Below are 23,192 nucleotides of genomic sequence, written 5' to 3'. Positions count from 1 at the left end.
TCTGACTCTTTGCGATCCCATGGACTGTAGCCTACCAGGCTCCTCCATCCATGGGGTTTTCCAGGCAATAGTACTGGAGTGGGCTGCCATTTCCTTCTCCAGGGGATCTTTCCCGACCCAGGGATCGAACCTGGTTCTCCCACATTGTAGACAGACGCTTTACTGTCTGAGCCACCAGGGAAGTCCTTCAGATCACAACAAACTGTGGAAAATTCTTAAACAGATAGCAATATCAGAAGATCACCGTACTTGCTTCCTGCAAAACCTGTATGCAGGTCAAGAAGCAACAATTAGAACTGGACATAGAACAACAGTCTAATTCAGAGTTGGGAAAGGAGTATGTCAAAGCTCTATATTGTCACCCTCTTATTTAACTTATACGCTGATTACATCATGCAAAATGCAACTGAATGAAGCACAAGCTGGAGTCAAGATTACTGAGAGAAATATCAATAATAACATCAGATATGAAGATGACACCTAATGGCAGAAAGCAATGAGGAACTAAAGAGTCTCTTGATGAAGGTGAAAGAAGAGAGTGAAAAAGCTGACTTAAAACTCAGCATTCAAAAAACTAAGATCATGGCATCTGGTCCCATCACTTCATGGCAAATAGATGGGGGAATAATGGAAACGGTGATACACTTTATTTTCTTGGACTCCAAAATCACTGCGGATGGTGACTGCAGCCATGAAATTAAAAGATGCTTGTTCTTTGGAAGAAAAGCTATGACAAACCTTGACGGTGCATTAAAAAACAGACATTACTTTGCCAACAAAGGTCCATACAGTCAAAGCTATGGTTCCTCCAGTAGTCACATATGGATGTGAGAGTTGGACCATAAAGAAGGCTGAGTGCCGAAGAACTGATGCTTTCAGACCGTGGCTGCAGGGAAATGAGTTGACAGCCTCAAGGAGAGGTTATCCAGGACAGAAGACTCTAGAGCGCCCCTTTTAGCAACTGGACTTTACGGGAGGGGTGATGTGTGTGTAATCAGCCTACAGCTGATGCCCTTTGCCCCTCCACCCCCAACCCGGGTCTACCTGGGTGTCCCAGCGAGCGCCTTCCATGAATAGGCCATGCACATAGGCTCCTTCCCGGGGGGGACTCTGGAACTCCTCCCTGTTCTTCTTCGTCACGTCACACTGCAGGGCCATCTGGTCCAGGGGCCACTCGTTCCGGCGGGCCGTGGACTGCATGATGGCCGTCAGGAAGGACTGGGGGTTGAAGAAGCCCGTCAGCCACACAGTCGAGGGCATGGCAAAGTCTCCTGTCCAGGCCTCCAGCTCCTTGATCCGGTTAAGCAGGTCCATAAACCAGGCTGCCAGGCCTGCCGTGGTAGGGTAGGCTCGTCTGGCCCAGGACTCTGGCACCGTGTCCAGGTACAGGGCATTCTGCAAGCTCTCCATGTCACTGGTCATGGTCAGCTCTCCCTGAAGACAAACAGCCAGAGGGGAAAAGGTGAGGGGTGGCAGGTCCCTGGAAACAGCTGGCCTTGGGGATGCTGGGGAAGACAGGAGATGACTGCAGAGGTGGGGGACCCAACCATGGTCCCTCTCTAGCACTTGATTTGTAGGTTTGTCTCATAGAGGCTAGTCCTTTAAAACTTTCCCTGCTCCAGTGACATCAGAGTCTACTCCTATCCATTGACGTAGTTTAGGTTCACTCTGGACCTAAAACTACCTGTGGGTTCCACACTGATTCAGTTGCTCACTTGAGTTCGACTCTTTGTGACCCCATGGACTGCAGGCTTCCAGGATCCTCTGTCCATGGAATTTTCCAGTCAAGAATACTGGAGTGGGTTGCCGTTTCCTTCTCCAGAGGATCTTCCAGACCCAGATCAAACCTGTGTCTCCTGCATTGGCAGGCAGATTCTTTAGCACTGAACCACCAGGGAAGCCCATACTGATTCCACCCGAGCCTAAAGTCTGGGCTCCTCTGTTCTCCTCCAGCCTCTGCAGCAGCCTCTGCTGGCCTAGGACTCTGGCACCGTGTCCAGGTACAGGGCATTCTGCAAGCTCTCCATGTCGCTGGTCATGGTCAGCTCTCCCTGAAGACAAACAGCCAGAGGGCAGGGGGCAGTGTGTGTGTGATCAGCCTGCAGATGATGCACTTTGCCCCACCCCCCCACCCAGGGTCTACCTGGGTGTCCCAGTGAGCTCCTCCCATGAAATGAGAGAAGCCAAAGCCAGGAGGATCTATATTCCCCCAAATCAAGAATTTCCTTCAGAAACCAAGCTATTAGAGACATAGCCAACTTTTAGGGATCCTCTTGCAATTGTTGGATGAAATTTGTGATGGAGGATTAACACTGAAAACCGTCTTTAAACTTTGTAACCTTAGTTATGCCAAGGATCTACAGTTTCTTGAAGATGTCATCTCTACTTCAGTGGTTTCTGCACAGGAAACAGAGTACCCAACAAGGCCTTCCATGTCTGATATGATGACCATCAGTATTATGAAGCTATTTAAGCAAAAGTGACTTAAAAATTGAGGCTTCCCAGGTGACTCAGTGTAAAGAATCCTCCTGCCCATGTAGGAGATGTGGGTTTGATTCCTGGGTCAGAAAGATCCCCTGGAGGAGGAAATGGCAACCCATCCAGTATTCCTGCCTAGAAAGTCCCATGGACAGGGGAGCCTGGTGGCTACAGTCCATGGGGTCACAAAGACTTGGAAAAGACTTAGTGACTGAGTATGTGTGCATGACTTAGAACTATAAAATTAAATATCGGTTCCTTCGTGGCAGTTCATGTCCTCAGCAGTCACATGTGCCCTGATTAGCACAGACATGGAATCTTCCCATCATCACAGAGAGTTCTATTGGACAGCACTGTTCTAAACAGAAAGGCCTAGTTTTCTGTTGCTAATTAAACTGTACTGTGTATGTTTTTGTCAGGGTTGTGTTAAAAATCCTGTGTGTTGCAGTTTTAATAGAACCTGTTTATGGACATATAAGAGTACATGCTTGTTAAACTGTGCATAAAAAAAAACATAGACAAACAAGGATTCATTAAAAAAAAATAAAGTCCAATAGACTTAAAAAAAGATATAGGATGTATTAAATTTTCCTTTTAAAATAAAAATTTTAAGTTTTCAACGGCCAATACACTGACATAGAGTGCTTTTATAAATAATACAGCAAATACATTTGCTTCTCCACCACAGTGCTGTGGGTTCTCTTGAGTCTGGCTGCATCTGTGGAAGTATGTTGTACTTGTGAATGCTGTCGTGAGTCGATGGGAAGGTAAGGTCTCCCACCCTGGGTTCATCCTATAGCATGACCTAACAAAACTGGGTCAGCACCACTGGGAAAACTAGGATGAAAATGTCCCAGTCCTTTGGCACGTCTGAGGGCTGTGGCAGACAGACTGGAAGAGATGAACTCAGACGGAGCCCTAGACTCTGCCGGCCACTGTCATCTGCGGGTACGGAGAAGTCCTGTGTTGCCTGGTTATCTCCTCTAGTCAATTCAACCCCTTAGCTCTGTGTGACCATGTCTTACACAGAGATGTGCCACTTCTGAAAACTGAGGTCCTGTAAACCTTCATTTCTCTGATATGTGTTGTAAGAAGAAGTCATGTGCTTAAGAATAAAATAAATGCAATATTAGGGCAGTGAGACTCTTCTGTAAGACACTGTAATGGTGGCTCATGTCATTATGTTGTTGTTTAGTTGCTAAGTCATGTCCAACTCTTTGCGACCCCGAGGACTGTAGCCCGCCAGGCTCCTTTGTCCATGGGATTTCCCAGGCAAGAATACGGGAGTGGGTTGCCCTTTCCTCCTCCAGGGCATCTTCCAGACACAGGGATCGAACCTGCATCTCCTGTGTCTCCTGCATTGGCGGGTGATTTACCACTGAGCCACCAGTTACCATGGGAAGCCCCCATGTCATTATCCAGCTGTCCAAATCCATAGAATGTACAACACCAAGAGTGAATCCTAAGTAAAACCACAGGTGACTCTGAGGCTTGTGATGGAAGTGTGGATTTAGCTGTAGCTAACAGACCACTCTGGTGGGGATGCTGATGGTGGGGAGGCTGTGCATGGTGGGGGGTGGGCGTGGGGGGAGGAGTAAATGGGAACGCTCTGTACCTTCTGTTCCATTTTGCTGTGAACCTAAAACTGCTCTAAAAAATAAAGTCATAATACAAAATATGTACACAATACTTAATTTTTAACACTCTTCAGAAACCTAAGGTCGTTTTGACAGCAGGGAAGCACAAAATGTGTATCTTGGCTTCCTTAAAAATTTCTCACATCTGCTTGTAAGTTATTCTGACAGCGAGTTCGCATTTACTAATTGAATGTGCAAGTGATGGAGCCTTAAGGAAGGTGTCATCTCTTAGGTTCTGCTCGTTTGAGAGTGAAACAGGAACAATTTAGGAAAAGAAGAAGCCATTCATCTGGTGGTTAGGGTTCTGAACTCAGATCTGCCCACGACCTCAAGTGGAAGTAGAAACAACTCATTTTCAGAGGAGGGGTCGAGAAGAACCCAGACAGCCCTACACTAAATTAGCGCAGTGTAACTCAAATCCCTTTCTTAGAAGAAGAGGAATAAACCTACAGACCCTGGGACAGCACTTCCTGAAAGGTGTACAAAGAAGATTCGTCTCCTCAGGCACGGCCAGATTGGTAGAGGCGGGGGTTGTGGGCAGGGATGGGTGCACACAGGAAGTCTCTGGGGCCAAATGGTGGGTAAGGAAGCCTTTCGTGAAGATTCCAGCTACCCACATAGAGAAATCTGCTTCCATCTGCTCACCCCGACATCCTCAAACTCCTCCTGCCTGGGTCGTGTGGAACACAGATTAAATGCTTATTTGCTCACATGTCAAGAAAGAAAATGTACAAAGAAAACACTACATTAAATTAAATTAAATGCTTATTTGCTCACATGTCAAGTAAGAAAATGTACAAAGAAAACACTAAATCCTTAAAAAGACGTCACACTTTGGGTCCTGTGCTTGGCCTGTTCCTTGTCTACACTGCAGGAAACCGGGGAGAACTGAAGACTGGGGGGTACTTTATCACAGGTACAAGGGCCACCTGTATGGGGCCTTAAGCACTTTTTTTTGTCCCTATAAATAAATGTTTTCAGTCTTTCTTTGATATCAGGAGAAGAAGGGGACAACAGAGGATGAGATGGTTGCATGGCATCACCAACTCAATGGACATGAATTTGAGCAAACCCTGGGAGATAGAGAAGGACAGGGAAGCCTAGCATGCTGCAGTCCATGGGGTCACAAAGAGTTGGACATGACTGAATAACAACAAAAATAAAAACATGATTTTCCCTCTAAGCCTTCATCGCTTTAAATGAGGAGGCTTGTGGAGAGTGCAGATTCACAGGTTCCAGTCCAAACTGAAGGACTCTGGATGGCCAGAAAAGGTCCCTTCTTGGGGGTGGGAAGTGGCTGGTGCTCTGGGCTCACAGGCTCACAGCAATGCCCCAAAATGCCCTTCTCCAGGGGCTACAGGCTGCCCCCTGACCTGAAGGTCAGCCTTGGTCCTCCCTTCCTTCCCTACAAAGATGGTCTTTGCAACCAGCTGTCATTCGTATGAGATGCAGGGGGTGATGAGATGGGGAGGGAAGACGGGGAATTATGTGGGTTCCACCCCGGCCAGTCTGGTGCCCAAACTGTGGATGACAGCAGCTGGTCCATCCATGCACTCTAGCAGGCATGTGGGCCAGGGAAGCTGCCTGCGTGGTGGTGATCATCAGTCACTAAATGGCCAGAGCAAGAGCTGAACTATTAAGTCAACATACAATGGACGAAAGTAAAGTGCCAGAGCAGTCCCTCAAGTCGTCGAGCTGGGCTTTAAGTCTGAATATCTTTCACATGTTTAAACATCTGAATAATAAAAAAACAGCTCCCAGTCCCAGACACTGGACTGGCCAGGGCTCCATCTAAGAGAGCATGACTGAAATGAAATGTAACACAAGTTGTGAATGTGTAATTTTACATTTAAAATTCACAAAATTGGGACTTCCCTCATGGTCCAGTGGTTTAGAATCTGCCTGGCAAAGCAGGGGATACAGTTTCGATCCCTGCTTGGGGAACTAAGATCCCACGTGCCTCGGAGCCACTAAGCCTGCATGAGGCAACAGAGGTCCTGTGTGCTGCAACAAGACTGGATGCAGCCAAATCAGTAAAAAAAATCAATATTTTAAAAATTCAAAATATTGCATGTGTGTAATTTTACATTTTCTGGTAGCCATTTTAGAAAATTTAAAAGAGGTGAATTTAATTTTCATAACATGTTACTTAATGTGATATGTATAAAATGTCAAATAGTCTAATATACAATCAACATAAAAATTATGAATAGGGTATTCCCCCTTTTTGGCCCTGTCTCTCTGAAATCTGGCATTTGACTGACACTTACAGCACATCTCGGTGTGGACATTTCAAGCGCTCACCCGCCATTCGTGGCTACCATCCTGAATGTGTGTACTTGGTTGCTCAATCATGTCAGATTCTTTGCGACCCCATGGACTGCAGCCTGCCAGACTCCTCTGTCCATGGGGATTCTCCAGGCAAGAAGAGTGGGTTGCCATTCCCATCTCCAGGGGATCTTCCCAGCCCAGGAACCGAACCTGGGTCTCATGCATTGGCAAGTGGATTCTTTACCATCTGAGCCACCAGAGAAGCCCACCATCCTGGACAGTGCATAAGCATTTAGCTTGTCCTGTAGTTTTCTTACATAGGCAGAGATTTTCTGGGCAAGTTGCCATCAGTAGATCCTTTGAAAGTTATAACCTAGTTGACTGTAAAGGAATAAAGTGACAGCTGACAGTTTCGTACATCAGGCTTTCATGCGTTTGGTTAATATGAGTCAGTACCATTGGCCAATCAGCTCTAGTATACTCACAGGACCTGGCTCTTCGTTGTGAAAGGCTAAGAGCCGGATGTCTGACTCTTTCCTGAATTCCTCTCTGTGGAATTCATGGCTGTGGATGGCAGACCTCGCACAGAGGGTTACTTCTGCGTGCTGTGTGCTGTGGGGTTCCCACAGTTCTCAGAGGTTTGAGTGCTGTGCCTCTCAGTTCAGCTAGTACCTTTTGGGTAGCAAAGGAGTTGCTCTTTTCTTCCTTTTGAAGTTTACCATATCACTCATACTCATCTGAGTGGACTCTCTGCTCCAGCCAAAGCAAGTTAACTTTTAGAACAGGCTTAGGGCTACTCAGCAGATTCTTCTTATCATCAGCTGTCATAATTCTACCCTTCCTCCAAAGCCCCCTGGATGCCACTTCTCCTCCCCCACACTTGTCTCTTCCCTTTTCCTCCCACCTCATTGCAATCAGTCGTGCCTGGTACTGTGATCATTTTCTATGTTTCTTTTCCCGCCAGACTGTCTGTCTGAAGAGGAAGGCTCCCATCAGTCTCCACTGCCTCCTCCAGGCAGAAGTGAGAGCAGAGGCTGCCCATCTACCAGCCTTCTCAAGCTAGACTGGAAGAAAAGAGCAGGTCCCTCCCCACCCCCTTCATCCTCACCTAGGCATGCACTGAAATTCCTGACACCAAACCCCAGCAAAAGCTCTTGGAAACAAAATGAGAGAATGAATTGGAAGCTGGATGGGTAAACAGACTGCGCCAAACTGCATGGATTCAATAAACTAAGACTGCAACAAACCAACTCAAGATAATTACTAATATCAACCTGCGTATCTGAGGAACCGAGCCACATAAAATGACAGCCAAGGTCCTTATTTACATTTGATGTTGTTCTATGAAATTCTGTATTTCCTTTGATACAGGATGCAAGCCAGTGTATAATTTTAAAACATTATGGAGTGACATCAATCTTCAGCATCTCTTCCCATCCCTCTTTTCTCCTTATTTCCATCTGTCCATATTGGGGCAGAAGGCAAATTAACAGATTAAAAAAACCCAACTCACTCAGGTTTCTCAGCCTACTTCACAGTTTCTATGTGACTACACGTGAAGTCGCTCAGGGCTGTGTCCTCTGCATGCCTGACGGTGGTCATGTAACTCCAAGAGCCAGATGTGAGGGCAGCAGCGTATCACAGCCCTGGATGTTCAGGGCTGGACTGAGCTTCTGCCTCCAGCCATGAAACTGGGTCCATCCTTTCCCTCTGCCTGGAGATACAACTCTTTTAATAAGTGTGCCACTGTAAACTGACAGCAGCTGCCTCCCTCAGCTCCTAAATGGCAGCAGGCCCTCCCACTTGCCTGTTGTCCAGCTGAATGGTTTTAGCAGGGCTTTTCCATTAGGCTTTGTGCTGGGCACTTGATGGAATTTTCTGATGGTGAATGAAGTAGATGTGCTTAATAACTGGTGGTATAAATAAGGGATTCTCTCATTGCTCAGAGCTCGGGTAGCATCCTGGATGCTTCACATAACCATGAGGTTGCAAAAGATTAAAATTCTTTCCTTTCCTCTGATCACTGTTGTTGTTCAGTTGCTAAGTCACGTCTGACCCCTTGCGGCCCTGTGGACTGCAGCAAGCCAAGTTTCCCTGTCCTTCACTATCTCCCAGAGTTTGCTCAAACTCATGTCCATTGAGTTGGCAACGCCATTCAACCATCTACTCCTGTTGCCCCCTTCTCCTCCTGCCCTCAATTTTTCCCAGTATCAGGGTCTTTTCCTATGAGTCGGCTCTTCACATCAGGTGGCCAAAGTATTTGGGCTTCAGCTTCAGCATCAGTCCTTCCAATGAAGGACCTCCCCTGATGGGGCAGTAATAATACAGTAAGTCCCCTACATACGAACCTTCAAATTGTGAACTTTCAAAGATGCCAGTGTCAGGCATCTATCACGTCAGGCATGAGTGACATTACAGCTTGCCCTCCGTCGCCTATTGCTGACAACCCTTCAGCTCTACCATCTCCTTCCTCCTCTCCCTCCTTCATCAGTAACTTTTCCTGCCTGTTCACTTGATACCAGCCCTGTGTGCCAGCTGTTGTGCTGGACAACTGTACTTTTCAAGGTATTGTGATGTAAGATTGTTTTGTTTTTTGTGTTTGTTTTTATGCATTATTGGTGTGAAAAGTATTATAAACCTATTACAGTACAGTGCTATATAGCCGTTTGTGTTAGTTGGGTACCTAGGCTAACTTTGTTGGGTTTCTGAGCCAAGTGGACTTTTAATGCGCTCTTGGAATGGAACTCATTTGTGTGTACTTACACTTCTGGGTGCTTGCCACATGAAGGCATTGTTCTACAACATTCTACGTTGTTATCATTTAGTCACTCCGTCGTGTTTGACTCTTTGCAACCAACTCCATGGACTATAGCCCGCCAGGCTCCTCTGTCCATGGGCATTCTCCAGGCGAGAATACTGGACTGGGTTGCCATGCCCTCCTCCAGGGGATCTGCCTACCCAGGGATGGAATCCGCATCTCCTGCATTGGCAGGTAGATTCCTTACCACTGACCCACTGGGAAACCCATGCAAATAGATTTATTGAGTCCTTCCCAAAGCCCCCCGAGGCAGGACCACTCGCCCTGTTTTACAGGTAAAGGAACTGGGACGGGGTGAGGCTTAAGTCACTCTGAAGTCACACGCTGAGGATGCAGTAGAGCGGGGAGGTGGTCCGGGGTGTCTGGACCCTGTGTTTCGATGCAGCAGCACACACACTTCTACCTCCTGGGAAAGCAATGCCAGCCACGTCAGCAGAAGACACTGGGTGTCGATTTCTCTTCTGCCTGGAGCTCAGAGCGTGTGGGCTCTGGGCAGCTTGCCAGTCACAGCTCAGTCCACCTGCCCAGTTTCCGGCTCCGGAGCCTGTCTCACCCACCCCTGTGGAAGGGCCACACTCCGTTTCTAGGAGGGGCACCTTCCTGGGTGGTGAGGCTGCTGTGACTGCTGTGCTCCAGCTCCCCAGAGCCCCGTCCCCAGCCTGGCTTCACCCACCTTTAGTCCAAGGTCCAGCTCCCGCAAGGAGCGCTGCATCTGTCTGGTGAGCACGTTCATCCGCTCGCACTCCTGGAGCATCACGGCCACGTAGGGGGTGCGCTCCTCCGCCCTGGCCATCAGCTCTGGGAGGTTAAACTCATCTGTCACCCGCTCCAGTATTTCCTCCAGGACCGCCTTGACCTGTCCCAGAAGGGGAAATACATGGTTAGGACGAGGCTCCAGCTTCTCCCTTGAAGGAGGATGTGGCAACCCACTCCAGGGTTCTCGCCTGGAGAATCCCATGGACAGAGGAGCCTAATGGGCTACAAGTCCATGGGGTCACCAAAGAGTCAGACATGATAGAGCGACTCACACACACACTGGGAGGCTGAGTCTGCCATTTAGGAGCTCTGTCAGCAGACAAAGAAAAATGAGAAAGTGCAGGTTTAATAGAACGTGTGGGTGGCAGGGGCAGAGAGGGGGGCACTGGGGGGTAAAGAGAAGGGGCCAGGGAGCCAGTGCCAGCCCAGAGTCAGGCGAGCGGGTGGACGTGTGTGGTGGACTCCGTTCTGGCTCCTTCATCTCATCCCCCTCTTCTTGTAACAGGGCCGCGTCTCCTTTGGTGAAATTACCTTTTCCCCGCTGTTTGGGTGCATGGTCCATGCCCAGCCCTCCCATGACTCAAGTGGACCAATCAGATGATGTTTTCCAGGAGTGTGAGAATTGAACCTCAAGCTAGGATTCAGGTGCAGAAAGTGGAGGGAAGCTCTCTGAAAGGATGGTCCACCATTCTTCCCTGAGGGACCCGGAGTCACTGTGGTTTCTGTTCTTTCTTGGGTGGATTCCTTCGATACGAGCTATTTCTTGCCTGTTTCAGCCAAATTGGTCTCTGTTCTTCACAAGCAAAGAACCCTGATTGAGTTAACGAGTGCTGTTGTGTATTACCCGTGTGAATTTAAGCAAGTCATTTAGGCCTCCATTTTCCCATCTACAAAAATTACCACAGTGTCTTTCTCCCCCACCAACTCCTGGGGTAATATTCACTGTGCCTTGTGTTGTTAACATACAACGCGTTCTCTAGGAAAAGAGCTGATGTTAGAAAAAAGAAAGTTAAAAACTCATTGCCGTGTCACAGATGGGTCTCTGGTGCTGTCACAGCGAAAACTGGGATGGAATTTTAATGGTACCTGGAAGCTGCCGCTGGACCAGAAGACAAATGGCTAAAACTACATCACACCTCTGTCTGCGGAGCTGAATTGGGAGAAACAGCCCTGTATCAGCGAGCTGCCGTTTGGACATTACTCACAAAGAAAGGAAAGGACAATCTGGAGTTAACTGTTTCAAAACACAGTGAAGGTGGGGACACAGAGTTCTCTCTGTCACTGATCAGGTGGTGGAGGATTTGGAGAGCCAGCCTGAGGAGGGAGCGGATCCACAGACATAAAGCGCACCCTTCAGATGGGAGCAGGGGGTGCCCAGGGGTGTGGTCTACCTCATTTCTGCAAGCAAACGCCTCTGATAACAAATGCTTATCGTGAAAATCTAAACGCTACATATTTAATCTAAATATTTAATCTGATACTAAAAGCAAAATTCTCCACCAAATTTGCCTCTTCCCTGAAAGGGGGAAAGAAAACCCACTGTGAATTATCTGTTTATAATTTCTGCAGGTGTTCTTCAATGCATATAACTCTATCTACCTATCACCCCCATCCGTCCGTCCGTCTGTCCGTCCACCCATCCATCATCCACCATCCACCCACCCATCTCCTTTTTTGCATGTCCGTCACACCTTCCTTCCTGCCTCACTTCTTTCCTCTATCCCTTCCTCTCCCCCCTCTCCACTTCTTTCTCTATCAATCACTAGTGGAATCATAACACACATAGCTTTTTCAGCCTGTTGTTTTTGTTTTCTTTTGACTGCTCTTCATGGCCTACAGGCTGTTAGTTTCCCTACTAGGGATCAATCCCAGCCCCCCTGCAGTGGAAGATCAGAATTTTAACCCCTGGACATCAGGAAAGTCCCTCAGCTTGCTTTTTTCACCTAGGAATAGATCTTGAATACGTTCCCTTGTTAGTACATATGGATTTTCCTTGTTTTTTTTTTTTTTAATAGTATATATTGTTTCACTGTTTTGGCATGTGCCAAAATAATTTATTGAGTCATTTCTCTGCTGATGGATATTTGGTTTACTTGTTTATCATTTCTACTACTATAAACAACTCTGCGATAAAGATACCTATCATAAAATCTGTGCCCTTTTGAGTGTTTCCACTCGTTGAAATCCAAGGAATAGAACTATGAGAAACACACATGAACATTTAGAACTTCAGTGGCTGTTGTCAAATTGTTTTGTAATGTAAACCTGTATAACAGACACAAGCGTGCCTGTCCTCTTACTGTCACCACTGGATCTCCTAATACGGAAAAAAACTTTTTTACCATCGTGTGAAACGTATTTCACTGAACTTCATTTAGTTACAAGTGATGTTGAGAATATTTTATTATTTTTATTGGCCATTTGTATTATCACGTGAATTTCTTTTGTGTCCTTTTCCCCCTTTCTCTCTTCTCTCTCCTTTTCCTTCCATAGATTAGAACTCTGTGTATTAGTAAAAATCTGCACACTTCCTGATAGCTGTGTTGCAAAAGGGTTCTTCTAGTTTGGCAAGTGATCATAGTTCATTCATCTCTGTCACATACACACACACACACACACCGTTTCTTGAAGTGGTTAGAAGGAGGAGATAAGGAAATGACAAGAACTAGAAACTTATTTGAACGCTGCCCGAAGAACCCTAAGCCTATTACTTATATCAGATCAGATCAGATCAGTCGCTCAGTCGTGTCCGACTCTTTGCTACCCCATGAATCGCAGCACGCCAGGCCTCTCTGTCCATCACCAACTCCCGGAGTTCACCAAGACTCACGTCCATCGAGTCAGTGATGCCATCCAGCCATCTCACCCTCTGTCGTCCCCATCTCCTCTTGCCCCCAATCCCTCCCAGCATCAGAGTCTTTTCCAATGAGTCAACTCTTCGCATGAGGTGGCCAAAGTACTGGAGTTTCAGCTTTAGCATCATTCCTTCCAAAGAAATCCCAGGGCTGATCTCCTTCAGAATGGACTGGTTGGATCTCCTTGCAGTCCAAGGGACTCTCAAGAGTCTTCTCCAACACCACAGTTCAAAAGCATCAATTCTTCGGCGCTCAGCCTTCTTCACAGTCCAACTCTATATAGTTTCAGTCTTTTTATTTTTAAAAAAGCTAGGAACTTTTAAAAATTAATTAATTGATGTTATTTATTTATATTTTGGCTGTGCTGGGTCTTTTTGTGTTCCTGCATTCAGGCTTTCCCCAGTTGCAGTGAGTGGAGGCTACTCTTTCTTGTGGTGAAGCTAAGAACATTTTTGATACTAGGTGGGTGGTTTGAGTTTTGAGCCACATAAGCTTTCCTATCTTCCTTTGCTTCTCGAGTTATACCCTATGCATCAAAAGGTCAAACAGGCTGAGTTGCGGGATTTAGAGCAGCTTTCTCCAAGTAGGTTCACCAGCATCACCATTGCAAGGCTGCACATTCCTGGGCGTCACCCTAGACCTGAGAACCTATCCGAAGCTCCCCAGCTCATTCCGAGGCGTATTAACGTTTGAGTCATTTTAATGACATCACTCTATACCTTTAAACAAACATCCAGCTCCTTTACTATCAGTCAGTTTGTTTTCCTGAAATCAGTCTTTGGAGCCAAAATGTTTGATAGCTCCGGGTTTCTTAATCCATAATCTTCCAAGTACCAGAGAATCTCTAACTAAGGGAAACCAGGCAGGACTGCAGAGGGGAGGCGGGGTGAAGGAGATGCGAACTTTGGAAACTGAGCTGCCTCGTCCTGAGAAGCATCACAGGCAAGTTTCACTTTAGCTTCTTCCTTTCCTGCCCTCTGCTCAGCCCTCATCAGGGACAGAGCTCCCAGGTTGCCTCTGGTCACCTTAAACCCACTCCACACTCTCCTCTGCTCTTCTGCCCAAGAATTCTCCTCCATCTTCCTTTAGTTTCAGAAAGTGCTGTGCTTAGCAGCACTTACTTGTATGTTAGGAGGCTCTGGGACTGTCATTCATACAGAGAGACCACATTTTCATCTGAAACACGAGTGAGTTCACCAGCATCTAGTTGGCCGAGTGAGGGTGGGGTGTTTAAGAACAGCTCCCCACCCATCATTGCTTAGTTTGCCAAGGAACCACGAGGTCCTTTTCAAGGTCCCCAAACCACAGCTGTTCGGCCCTGCCTTTTCTTCACTTGGGTTGACAAATGGGAATAAAATCTGCCTTGGGGTTAGTGCTTCAGTTGGTACAGAATCTGCCTGCAATGCAGGAGACTGAGGTTTGATCCCTGGGTTGGGAAGATCCCCTGGAGAAGCAAATGGCAACCCACTCCAGTATTCTTGCCTGGAGAATCCCCTGGACAGAGGAGCCTGGAGGGCTACAGTCCATGGGGTCACAAAGAGTTGGACACGACTTTCACTTTTTTGGGGTGGATGGGCAAAGCACCGACACACCGAAAGTGGGTACCTCCTGTTAGGTAACTTGAGGGCCCACCAGGTCACCTGACGGGGCGGGGCCCTAGGAGAGGAATGCTGGACCATTCATGGAAGCGGAAGATGTGCACCCTGCGGTCTGCACCGTGCATCCCATCGAGGCCCACGGGAGAAGCGCCGCCCTGGGCAGTACTAGGCCCCCAGAATATCTAGGGCAAGCCTTCCACATACCTTTTCTTCTCTCACAGCCCCTGCTCCTTCTCCAGCCTGGCTGTCCCGGGGCTGCAGCTCCAGCACTGTGCGAAAGAGCTTCTCCGATGTTTGGGTCAGGAAGCCAATCTCAGCGTTCGGGTGGAGGCCGTAGAGGTAGGGCGACTCTGGGGGCAGCTGGGCATCGATGTACTGAAAGTCAAGGGCAAGCTCACTTGAAAACCAGCCAGACGTATCTCCCCGCTCTCACCTGACCCGTCCTCCGCAGGGCAGTCAGTGGGTCAGAGCAGGGCCCATCTAGAGCAAAGTGGTACTTCCTAGGTGGCTCAGTGGTTGGTAAAGAATCTGCCTGCAATCCAGGAGACTCGGGTGTGATCCCTGGGTCGGGATCAAAGGACATGGCAATCCACTCCAGTATTCTTGCCTGGGAAATCCCATGGACAGAGGAGCCTGGTGGGCTGTGGTCCATGGGGTCGCAAGAGTCAGACGTAACTGAGCATGCAACAGCAACAGAGCAGAGTCTAAGTGACAGATGGCTCATTACTTAAAGGCAAATCCGCGTGTTTATTTTCGCATTTCTTCCAGCACCCGGTACATGCTCCTGGACTCTTGGTAGGTGCCCTATAACCGTCTATTAGCTGACAGATTATAGAGAGGGAAGCCTGCAAACCACCATATCCTCCAACACCTTCTCCAGCCTCTGGTCAAGTTGTTCCATCGACCGACAGTAGGGGATGCTCTTGCACAACTTTCTTGGCTAAAGCTTTCAACGTGTTTATTTTTAAAATTCCCTTGATTTACTTTCAAGAGTTTTTTTTTTTTTTTTTTTTTTTAGTCTTATTGTTTTTAATTTCTTCTTATAGACTTAGTTTTCTGGATTGAGTGACTTTTATGACATATTCTTAAACTTTAGAAATTAAAAATATGCGTAAAGCTTGTAGTTAATGTTCCTATGACCACTGTTTCCCTTAAGTTTGTTATTCAAGAGTTCTTTTAGGAATCTTAAAAGTCAAGCAACAAACGAGTTTTTTTTTTGTTTGTTCTAATTGCCTTTTAATACATTTTCATGGTGGGCTAAATAGGCAAAGATGCACACCTTAAAAATAACTGAAGTAAAAGTAAAATGACCTGACGCTGGGGAAGATTGAAGGCAGGAGGAGAAGGGGATGACAGGGTATGAGATGGTTGGATGGCATCACCGACTCGATCTCCAAGAGTTGGTGTTGGACAGAGAAGCCTGGCGTGCTGCAGTCCATGGGAATCGCAAAGAGTCGGACACAACTGAGCAGCTGAACTGAACTGCAGTAAAATGAAAACCTCCAGTGACAGTATGCAAAAGCTCCATTCTCACCAAGAATGTTCTCTCGGTGTGTGTGTACGTGCCTCTGAGAACAGGAGGGTGAGTGGTCTGCTCCACAAGACCATGTCCCTCTGAAGGTATTCTGAACCACGAATAGAAACTTAAAGTTGCCTAAGTTCTTACCTGAATTTTTGCTCCTAATGGTTTTGTCAATATCCTGAATGAAAACAATCAAGTAAATGCCCGAGATGTTGTTTGTAGAAAAGAGCAACAAATAGAATTATTGAACCGAACGGCAAGAATAAAAAGATCTCTGAAAGTTCAATTTTGTCATTAATTGGAGGCTAGAAGTCCTCTAGGAGCCCTCAAATTGAGCAGGCTGAGAGCCACGCTGCGTGTGAGCTCGTCTTTTTCAGCCGTCCTCCCCTGGCCCTGCCCAGGCGTCTCCAGTCCTCCTGGGCTGCACAGAAGGGAGACCCAGGTCCCTACCTGGTGGTAGGCATTGTAGTCCATGTTGCCGGGCAGTGGGAACCCTGGGGCCAGGGCCAGCTCTCCCTGTAGCATCTCTGGTTTGATGAACTCCTCCAGGTAGGTTCTGCAGAGTCTCCGGTCCCAGTCATCGGTGATGTGGCCCCCGTACATGATCTCACCGAAGAGGTACCGCAGGTCATCGTAGGGGACCTGAGACAGGAAGGGAGGAAGCCCTGCACGCTGGCCTCAGGCCGACCAGATGTGAGCCACAGGATGTGGTGGGTCTGGAGATTAGGAGCAACGTCTTTTTAAAAAAAATCTTTTGACTGAACTGCACTGCACGTGGGATCTTAGTTCCCTGACCAAGGATTGAACCCGTACCCCCCTGCATTGGAAGCATGGAGTCTTAACCACCGGACCACCAGGGAAGTCCCAGGAGCAGTGTCTTATTCATCCGTGTTTCCCTGGTACCCAGCAAGGTCGAGCACCTCTGGGAGCGAGCACCTCTGGGAGCTCATTAAACGAGGGAAGAGTTAGATCAAAGGGTGAGAAGAGGTAAGACACAGGCACTCTTGCACACACGCCTGCCCTCGTTCACAGTCATTAACTGTGGCAGTGAAGTCAGGCTCTACCTACGGGTCCTTTAAACCTGCCAAGCTCAAGTAGAGGAGAGCAAAGACGTGGGTACTTTTCTCATTCGCTGCCGTTAGTTAGCTTATTGATTAATCGTCTCCTTGGACAGTTCAGAGTGAGTGAAATACAGCACACGAGTTCATGAATGTTAGCGTTAGGCAGGAAAGCCACTTGGAAGCCTGGGTCCTCGAGGCAGGTGAAGGGATGGTGTGTTCTGTGGTGGACTTCCCAGGACCCTGGAGCCAGAGCCAGGGCATTGCTTCTGGGCCTGATTCACTGTCCCCAGAGAAAGAGGGAGAGGCCTTGCAGAGGCTGTTTGGTCTTCCCTAAACTGAAGAGCGTGGATCATCGGTGTCAGTGTCTCATAAAATGGAGCCATCAGGCGGGACAAAGGAGGCGAGGTGAAGGAAGAAGGAAGCATTTGGCTTCTTCAACTTCAGCAAGACCATGCTTAAGACGGTGCTTATGCGAGGAACTGTGTGCACCACCACAAGAAGGTCTCTGTCTTTGGTGAATTAAATTGGGAGCTTGTAGCATATGAGAGTGGGTCTCTTTCTGCCAATCACCACCCCCAGCAATGCTGGGAGTACACAAGGGGGCTGGGACAGACACCCATGGGACTGACTGACACCAAGTGTGAGTCACTGTTAATAGTTTGGTTTCCTGAGCTTTCTCACTACTCTCACCACACCCCTCTCCCTTCATGGTACTTCCTCCTCGGCCTCACGCTGCTCTTGGGGTTGACCCTGCAGTAAACCTGCACTTCCTCATGCCCCCTGGGGGGCTGTAGACCTGCGCCAGTGAGCACACCCCATCTCCCCATGCTGATGCCCCATCATCTTTCTCAGAGGCGCCCTCCCGACCTGCCGTACCTTGGGGTTGGCCTCCAGGAAGTTGTAGAGTACGTTCACAGAGATGGTGAGGTCCCCGGTGTTGAAGGGGTAGGAGCGATTCCACCCCTGGGGCCCAAACTTCCGTCTTTCTGCCACCACAGCGTGAAAGTAACAAAGCGCAAAGAGGATGCTCTTAAACTCCGTCTCCCGGGAACACATCTCCAGGGTGTCCTGGAAGGAGATGATGCCCAGCGTCAGAGCAGAGCAGCTGTGACGCGAGGCAGGCAGCGCGGGGGTGCGGAGACTTGGGTGGCAGCAGGACAGTGGGTTGCGCTGCAGACAGGCATGGAGTCAGGTTTGAGAGGACCTTGCCAAGGGGCTGGGCTTTAGTTTAGATTCAGCCTATAACAGAGCTTGTTTACAGTTGCAGTTTGCACACACGGACATGCTAATGACGTTCCCAAGTGTAGCCAACAGAGAAAAGGGTAGGGGGCCACAGAAGTGTTACATTTGTCCTGTTGACAGCACTCAGCACTGGGATGTGGGTGGGGACACCCACAGCATCATCTCTGACTCCCCTCCTTCCTGTCATGTTTCCTTGACCATCATGGAGTCTCAGTAGGTGTAATTACTGCCTGTGTGACTGACGACCCCACGGCTCATCTGCTGCGGGAACTGCTGAAGCAGAGGGCGGTGGGAATTGGAGCCACAAGACACAGAGGGGTGCCCTGCCCTTTACATCCTAACAGACACGTGGCTGCAGATGCAAGACCCCCGAGGGGCCTGGCTGCAGCGCAGAAGGCAGGGGAAATGGTCTGACTCATGAAGAGAGGATGAAAGATGGGAAGATGGAAGAAAAGCAAGAGAGAATCCAGAGGAAGTCGGTGGAACTGTTCTTAGATGTTAATGGGCATGGGGATGAGTGGGGAGGGAGAAACTTGCATTGTGAACGGCTGTTAGGACGCGAACCCTGGATTCTTTGGAAGGAAATGTGTCCTCTGAGTGAGCTCCTCTGTTAGGAAGGAGCAAGATGCTGCTGCTAGAGCCCGAGAGGCACTTACAAAGCTCACACAACTAGATTGGGTTCAGTCAGTCCTGGCATTTCTTCTAGGAGGTGGACCTTAGACTTTGCTTACAGCAATGAAGGGAAGCAGAGGAGACCGCAGAGATTAAGCTGCTGGTAGGTCTGATTTTTTCCCCAGTGAACCCGTGACACAGTTTCTCTCTCTGGTCCCTTGATTGGGCACACGCTTGCCATGAAGATATGGATGTGAAAGGTCAGAGATGGTACAGGAAACAAAGTCACTGCCTTGTGCAAACAGGAACTTATTATAATAATGATTTTTTGGACAGAGCTATTCTCTGCGGACGTGTAAGGAGCTTCCTTTGTTACCTCTGACACACGTGGAAAATCGAGTCCTGCTGAAAAAATGCCTTTAAGCACAAAGATGAGAAGCCACACTTGTGAAGCTAGTTGACAGCGGGTTCGCTCAAATGAAAGTCAGAATGAAATGATCATCTCCAAACAGCACAGTGGTCAGGGAAGAGGGAATGAAAAGACCCCAGTTCTGTGATTTGTCCCATAAACAGTGAAAATAAGGCTCTGGAGGAACAAAGCAAATCCTAGAGGGTATTAAGCGGGCCACTGTTTCCAAGCATTTGCAAATGCAGAATGGAGCAACTGACACTCTTGTGAGCAATGAAGAGACTCCTGAATCTGTCCCTGTTCCTCCAAATGACCTACTGCAGAGGCTGGTAAAGTCCCAAATGTCAACTGTTGTGTATCCTTCCACAGCAGAACCAGGACAAGCCAGCATCTCTTGAGATATACTTCCCAACTGCTCGATAACTAAGACTGGATGTTGAGCTTGCATGGTGTAAGCCCAAAGACAAGGGCCCCTGGGGAGGCTGACAAGATGATACTAAACCTACCGAGGCATAGTTCTATTATCTTAATAATTAGGAGCTATACCACTGAAGCAGCTGCCGCCCCTTCCCTGTCTCTGCTCAGGACCCTCAGGGCAGGCGAGCAGGGCATGCCCTGCCACTGACTCCTGCAAGAGAGTGTGTTTTCCTCCTGCCCGGGGTGGGGGTGGGGGGTCTGCTCTTTGCGAGGCGAGGTGTCCTGCTCCCCTCCCTCCAGGGCCCTACCTGAGTGAAGTTGTCCAGGGCCTTGTGCAGGTTGGCGTGCATGCCCGTGGGTGGCTCGCTGGTGATCTTGATGGCATTTTCCAGGAGGCCTTGGGGGATGATGTGGCTCCCAGGGGAGGGTGCGGGCTCCGCGCTCATGAAGACCCTGAACTCTGCGTGGCTGTTCTCACTATGCTCCTCCAGCTTCTTCTCCAGGGCGCCAAGCCACTTGGCCACCAGGTGGATATTCTGGTGGGAAGGAAGGAGCCCCCCGCCCCATGCAAACCTCTGCTTAAATGGTGATCAGGAAGGAGGATCAGGGTGGAGGGCGGTACCTGGCCTTTGCTTCAAACAAATCACATCCTAGCAAGACTCTTGGGGTTCTCAGTAATGAGGACCCCTTTTTCCTGCCATTCAAACTATCCTTCCATGTCCTAAGGATCTCAAGCTTGACCTTGAGGCTTCGGAATCCCCTTGTTTGGATGACTTGTTGAAACAAAGGTCCTTGGGCCCCACCTCAGAGTGGCTGATCCATGGAGGGGCCTGAGTGCTTACACTTCTAACAAGTCCTTAGGTGATGCTGCTGCTCCCGGTCTGGGGGGTCACACTTGAAGTGCCTCATGCATGATTACCCTCCAACTTCAGATCCCCACAGCCTGACACCCGGATTTTTTTGAACCTCTGACACTCAAATGTGGGGCCCGTGGACCAGTGATGTTACCATTACGTGGAAGCCAGTTAGAAATGCTGACTCAGACTTACTGAATTTGTGCATTTTAATAAGATCTTCCAGTGATTTGTCTGCATGTTCAGGCTTGAAAAGCATTCATTTAAACTTCTAGCTAGCTCTCCTTCCTCCTCCTCCCTCTCCAAATCATTCTGCTAATTGTTGTCAAACTTATCTTCCTAAAACACACTGGGACATTGCAGATCTCATAGAGGGAAGGTTCCTCGTCTATGCCCAAGCCCCTCCAGTCTTTGAGCCTGTCTCCTCCTCCCTGAGATTCCTATCTGTCAGTCTGTCTATGTGAAACGACATTAATTTCTTAGCACCACCTTGCAGCATGCACTTTTCACTCTAGCAAGGATAGTCACTTTGCTTCATTGCAATATGTTTCATTATGATGGACAGATAAAAGCTCCCTGATAAATATTTGAGGAAGGCTGCTTGCAGAACCTTAAATACACAGGTCAGCACAGGACACAGTGCTGAGGCCACAGCCATCTGGTCTACTTTCTCTTCTATGAAAAGAGAAATAACGGTAATACATGCCATACTTATTTCCCAGAGTTGCTGCAAATAACCAAAGGTAATGGATTTGAGAGGGCTTTGTATACTGTGAAATGCTATGCAGGAGTTAGGAGTGGATGCTAAGATGAAAATTTATTAGAGGAAAGAATTTCATTGTCATCACTCTATCGGAGCAGAGAGGTTGGTGGCTGACTAGAGAGTCGGGGCTCTGTGAGCCGGGCAGCACCGCCACTCCCCAGTGAGAAACTCTGCCGTTGCATCAGGAATCCCAGCTTCTGAGTTTGATCTTGGAGATCTCTCAGAAACCACATCGGGACAAGATGTGACAGTCCAGGGTAGCAGATAGGTACGGCTTGTTGTCTCTGGAGGGGGCTGGGTTCCTGAAGGTGTTAGTGCCCAGGGTGAAGTGAAGTGAAAAAGTTAGTCGCTCAGTTGTGTCCGACTCTTTGTGACCCCATGGACTGTAGCCTGCCAGGCTTCTCTGTCCATGGGGATTCTCCAGGCAAGAATACTGGAGTGGGTTGTCATGCCCTCCTCCAGTGAGTCTTCCTGACCCAGGGATCAAACCTGGGTCTCCTGCATTGCAGGTAAAGATGGATTCTTTACCAAAACCCAGTGGCCAGAACGGGGTCGCTTTGACAGATGAGCCTGAGACAGCTGGGGAGGTCACACCCTCCCATCACTGAGCTGATCCAGTGGGAGGAGGCAGAGACCCTGCTGTCATTCTCTTTCCTCCTTAAGGTCCCCCTGTTTCTGGAAAAGGAGTCCTAGGGAACAACAGGTCCTTCTGCTGCTAGGCTCAAACAAACAGTGGGATAATAAGGACCCAACAGCATGAAGTGTTCACTGAGTCATCAGGAGAGAGGAAGTTCTGGGTAATCAAAGTCAGATGGGAGGGGAGGGACTGGCTTTTCCATTTGATTCTTTCCTCCGTTGCTTTCTTCACTGATTCTTTTACCCAACAGGCTCTGGTTGAGTGTCTACTGTGTTCACGGTAGTGTGAAAGGAGGGAAAGTATTAGTCTCTCAGTCGTGTCTGACTCTTTGCGACCCCATGGACTGTAGCCCGCCAGGCTCCTATGTCCCTGGAAGTCTCCAGGCAAGAATACTGGAGTGGGTTACCATGCCCTCCTCCAGGGGATCTTCCCGACCCAGGGACTGAACTTGGGTCTCCTGCATTGCAAGCAGATTCTTTACCATCTGAGCCAGCATCTGAGGGAAGTAGTGTGCTGGGTGCCAAAGGTAGATGGGGATGTCTCTTTCCCTAAAAAAATGCAGTGGAGGACACAGGCATATATATGGTGGACTGTTCCTACAGAGCCGTGGATGCGCTCACAGAGGTGGCTACAGGGTGCTACAGGAGGAGAGAAGGTCTGCCGCTCACTCTGCCACAGCCTCAGCATCCATGCAAGTTGCAAGAACAGGAATGAGGACAGGCCATGACAGAAGAAGGGCAGCCTTTACTTCCTATGTTTAGTGAACCTCAACAGTAGGTGTTCCAGACTCTAGATGCCAACATGAGCTCTCAATGAAGAGGCTGAGTTCTGGTTGCACATGTGGCATTCTAGTCATGAATGTGATGGAGAACATGGACCATGTGACCCAGAGGAAAGGCGGAACAGAAAAGGAAGGCATGGGAAAAGATCAGCAGCTGGAAAAGTCCAGCTGAAAGCCAGCATCCTGAGAAGATTAGGAAGTCAGGGGAGGAGGGTGTGGAAGGAAGGGTGGCCCCGGAGGTCCACACAGGGATGGGTCAAGAATGGGCCCCATCAGCGCAGAGTGGGCGTACCTGCAAAATAACCCAGTGGCCTTTCTTGGCAGCCAGGTCCAGCACAGCCTCAGCCACAACCTCCTGTCCTTGCCCCAAAGACACGTTGTGGAAGTTCCGGTTGTTGAAGGTATATCCGAGTTTTTTGCCTGAAAGGAGCATGGAGTGGTCATTAGCACCTCTCATGTCACTGAGTGTTCACCCCTACAC

At 48.6% G+C, this 23,192-nt stretch overlaps 1 protein-coding gene across 8 annotated transcripts in view; it reads right to left on the bottom strand.

Annotated features, from left to right (window-relative positions):
- DNAH9 (dynein axonemal heavy chain 9) overlaps positions 1–23,192 on the bottom strand; it is a 290,463-nt gene that overhangs the window by 7,257 nt on the left and 260,014 nt on the right. For 7 of the 8 annotated variants that reach the window (XR_009491586.1, XR_009491587.1, XM_024980551.2 and 4 more), the window contains 7 exon segments: positions 23,004–23,131; positions 19,985–20,212; positions 17,873–18,064; positions 16,386–16,577; positions 14,618–14,788; positions 9,878–10,060; positions 1,045–1,434 (listed from right to left, as the gene is read on the bottom strand). Coding sequence is in view for 6 of the 8 variants with exons in the window: in XM_024980551.2 (XP_024836319.1) it covers positions 1,045–1,434; positions 9,878–10,060; positions 14,618–14,788; positions 16,386–16,577; positions 17,873–18,064; positions 19,985–20,212; positions 23,004–23,131 (1,484 nt within the window). In the remaining 2 variants the exon portion in view is untranslated. 8 annotated transcript variants of the gene reach the window in all.

Source organism: Bos taurus, chromosome 19, assembly GCF_002263795.3.
Source record: "Bos taurus isolate L1 Dominette 01449 registration number 42190680 breed Hereford chromosome 19, ARS-UCD2.0, whole genome shotgun sequence".
NCBI classification, from domain to species: domain Eukaryota; kingdom Metazoa; phylum Chordata; class Mammalia; order Artiodactyla; family Bovidae; genus Bos; species Bos taurus.
This window is presented reverse-complemented; position numbering and strand designations above follow the sequence as displayed.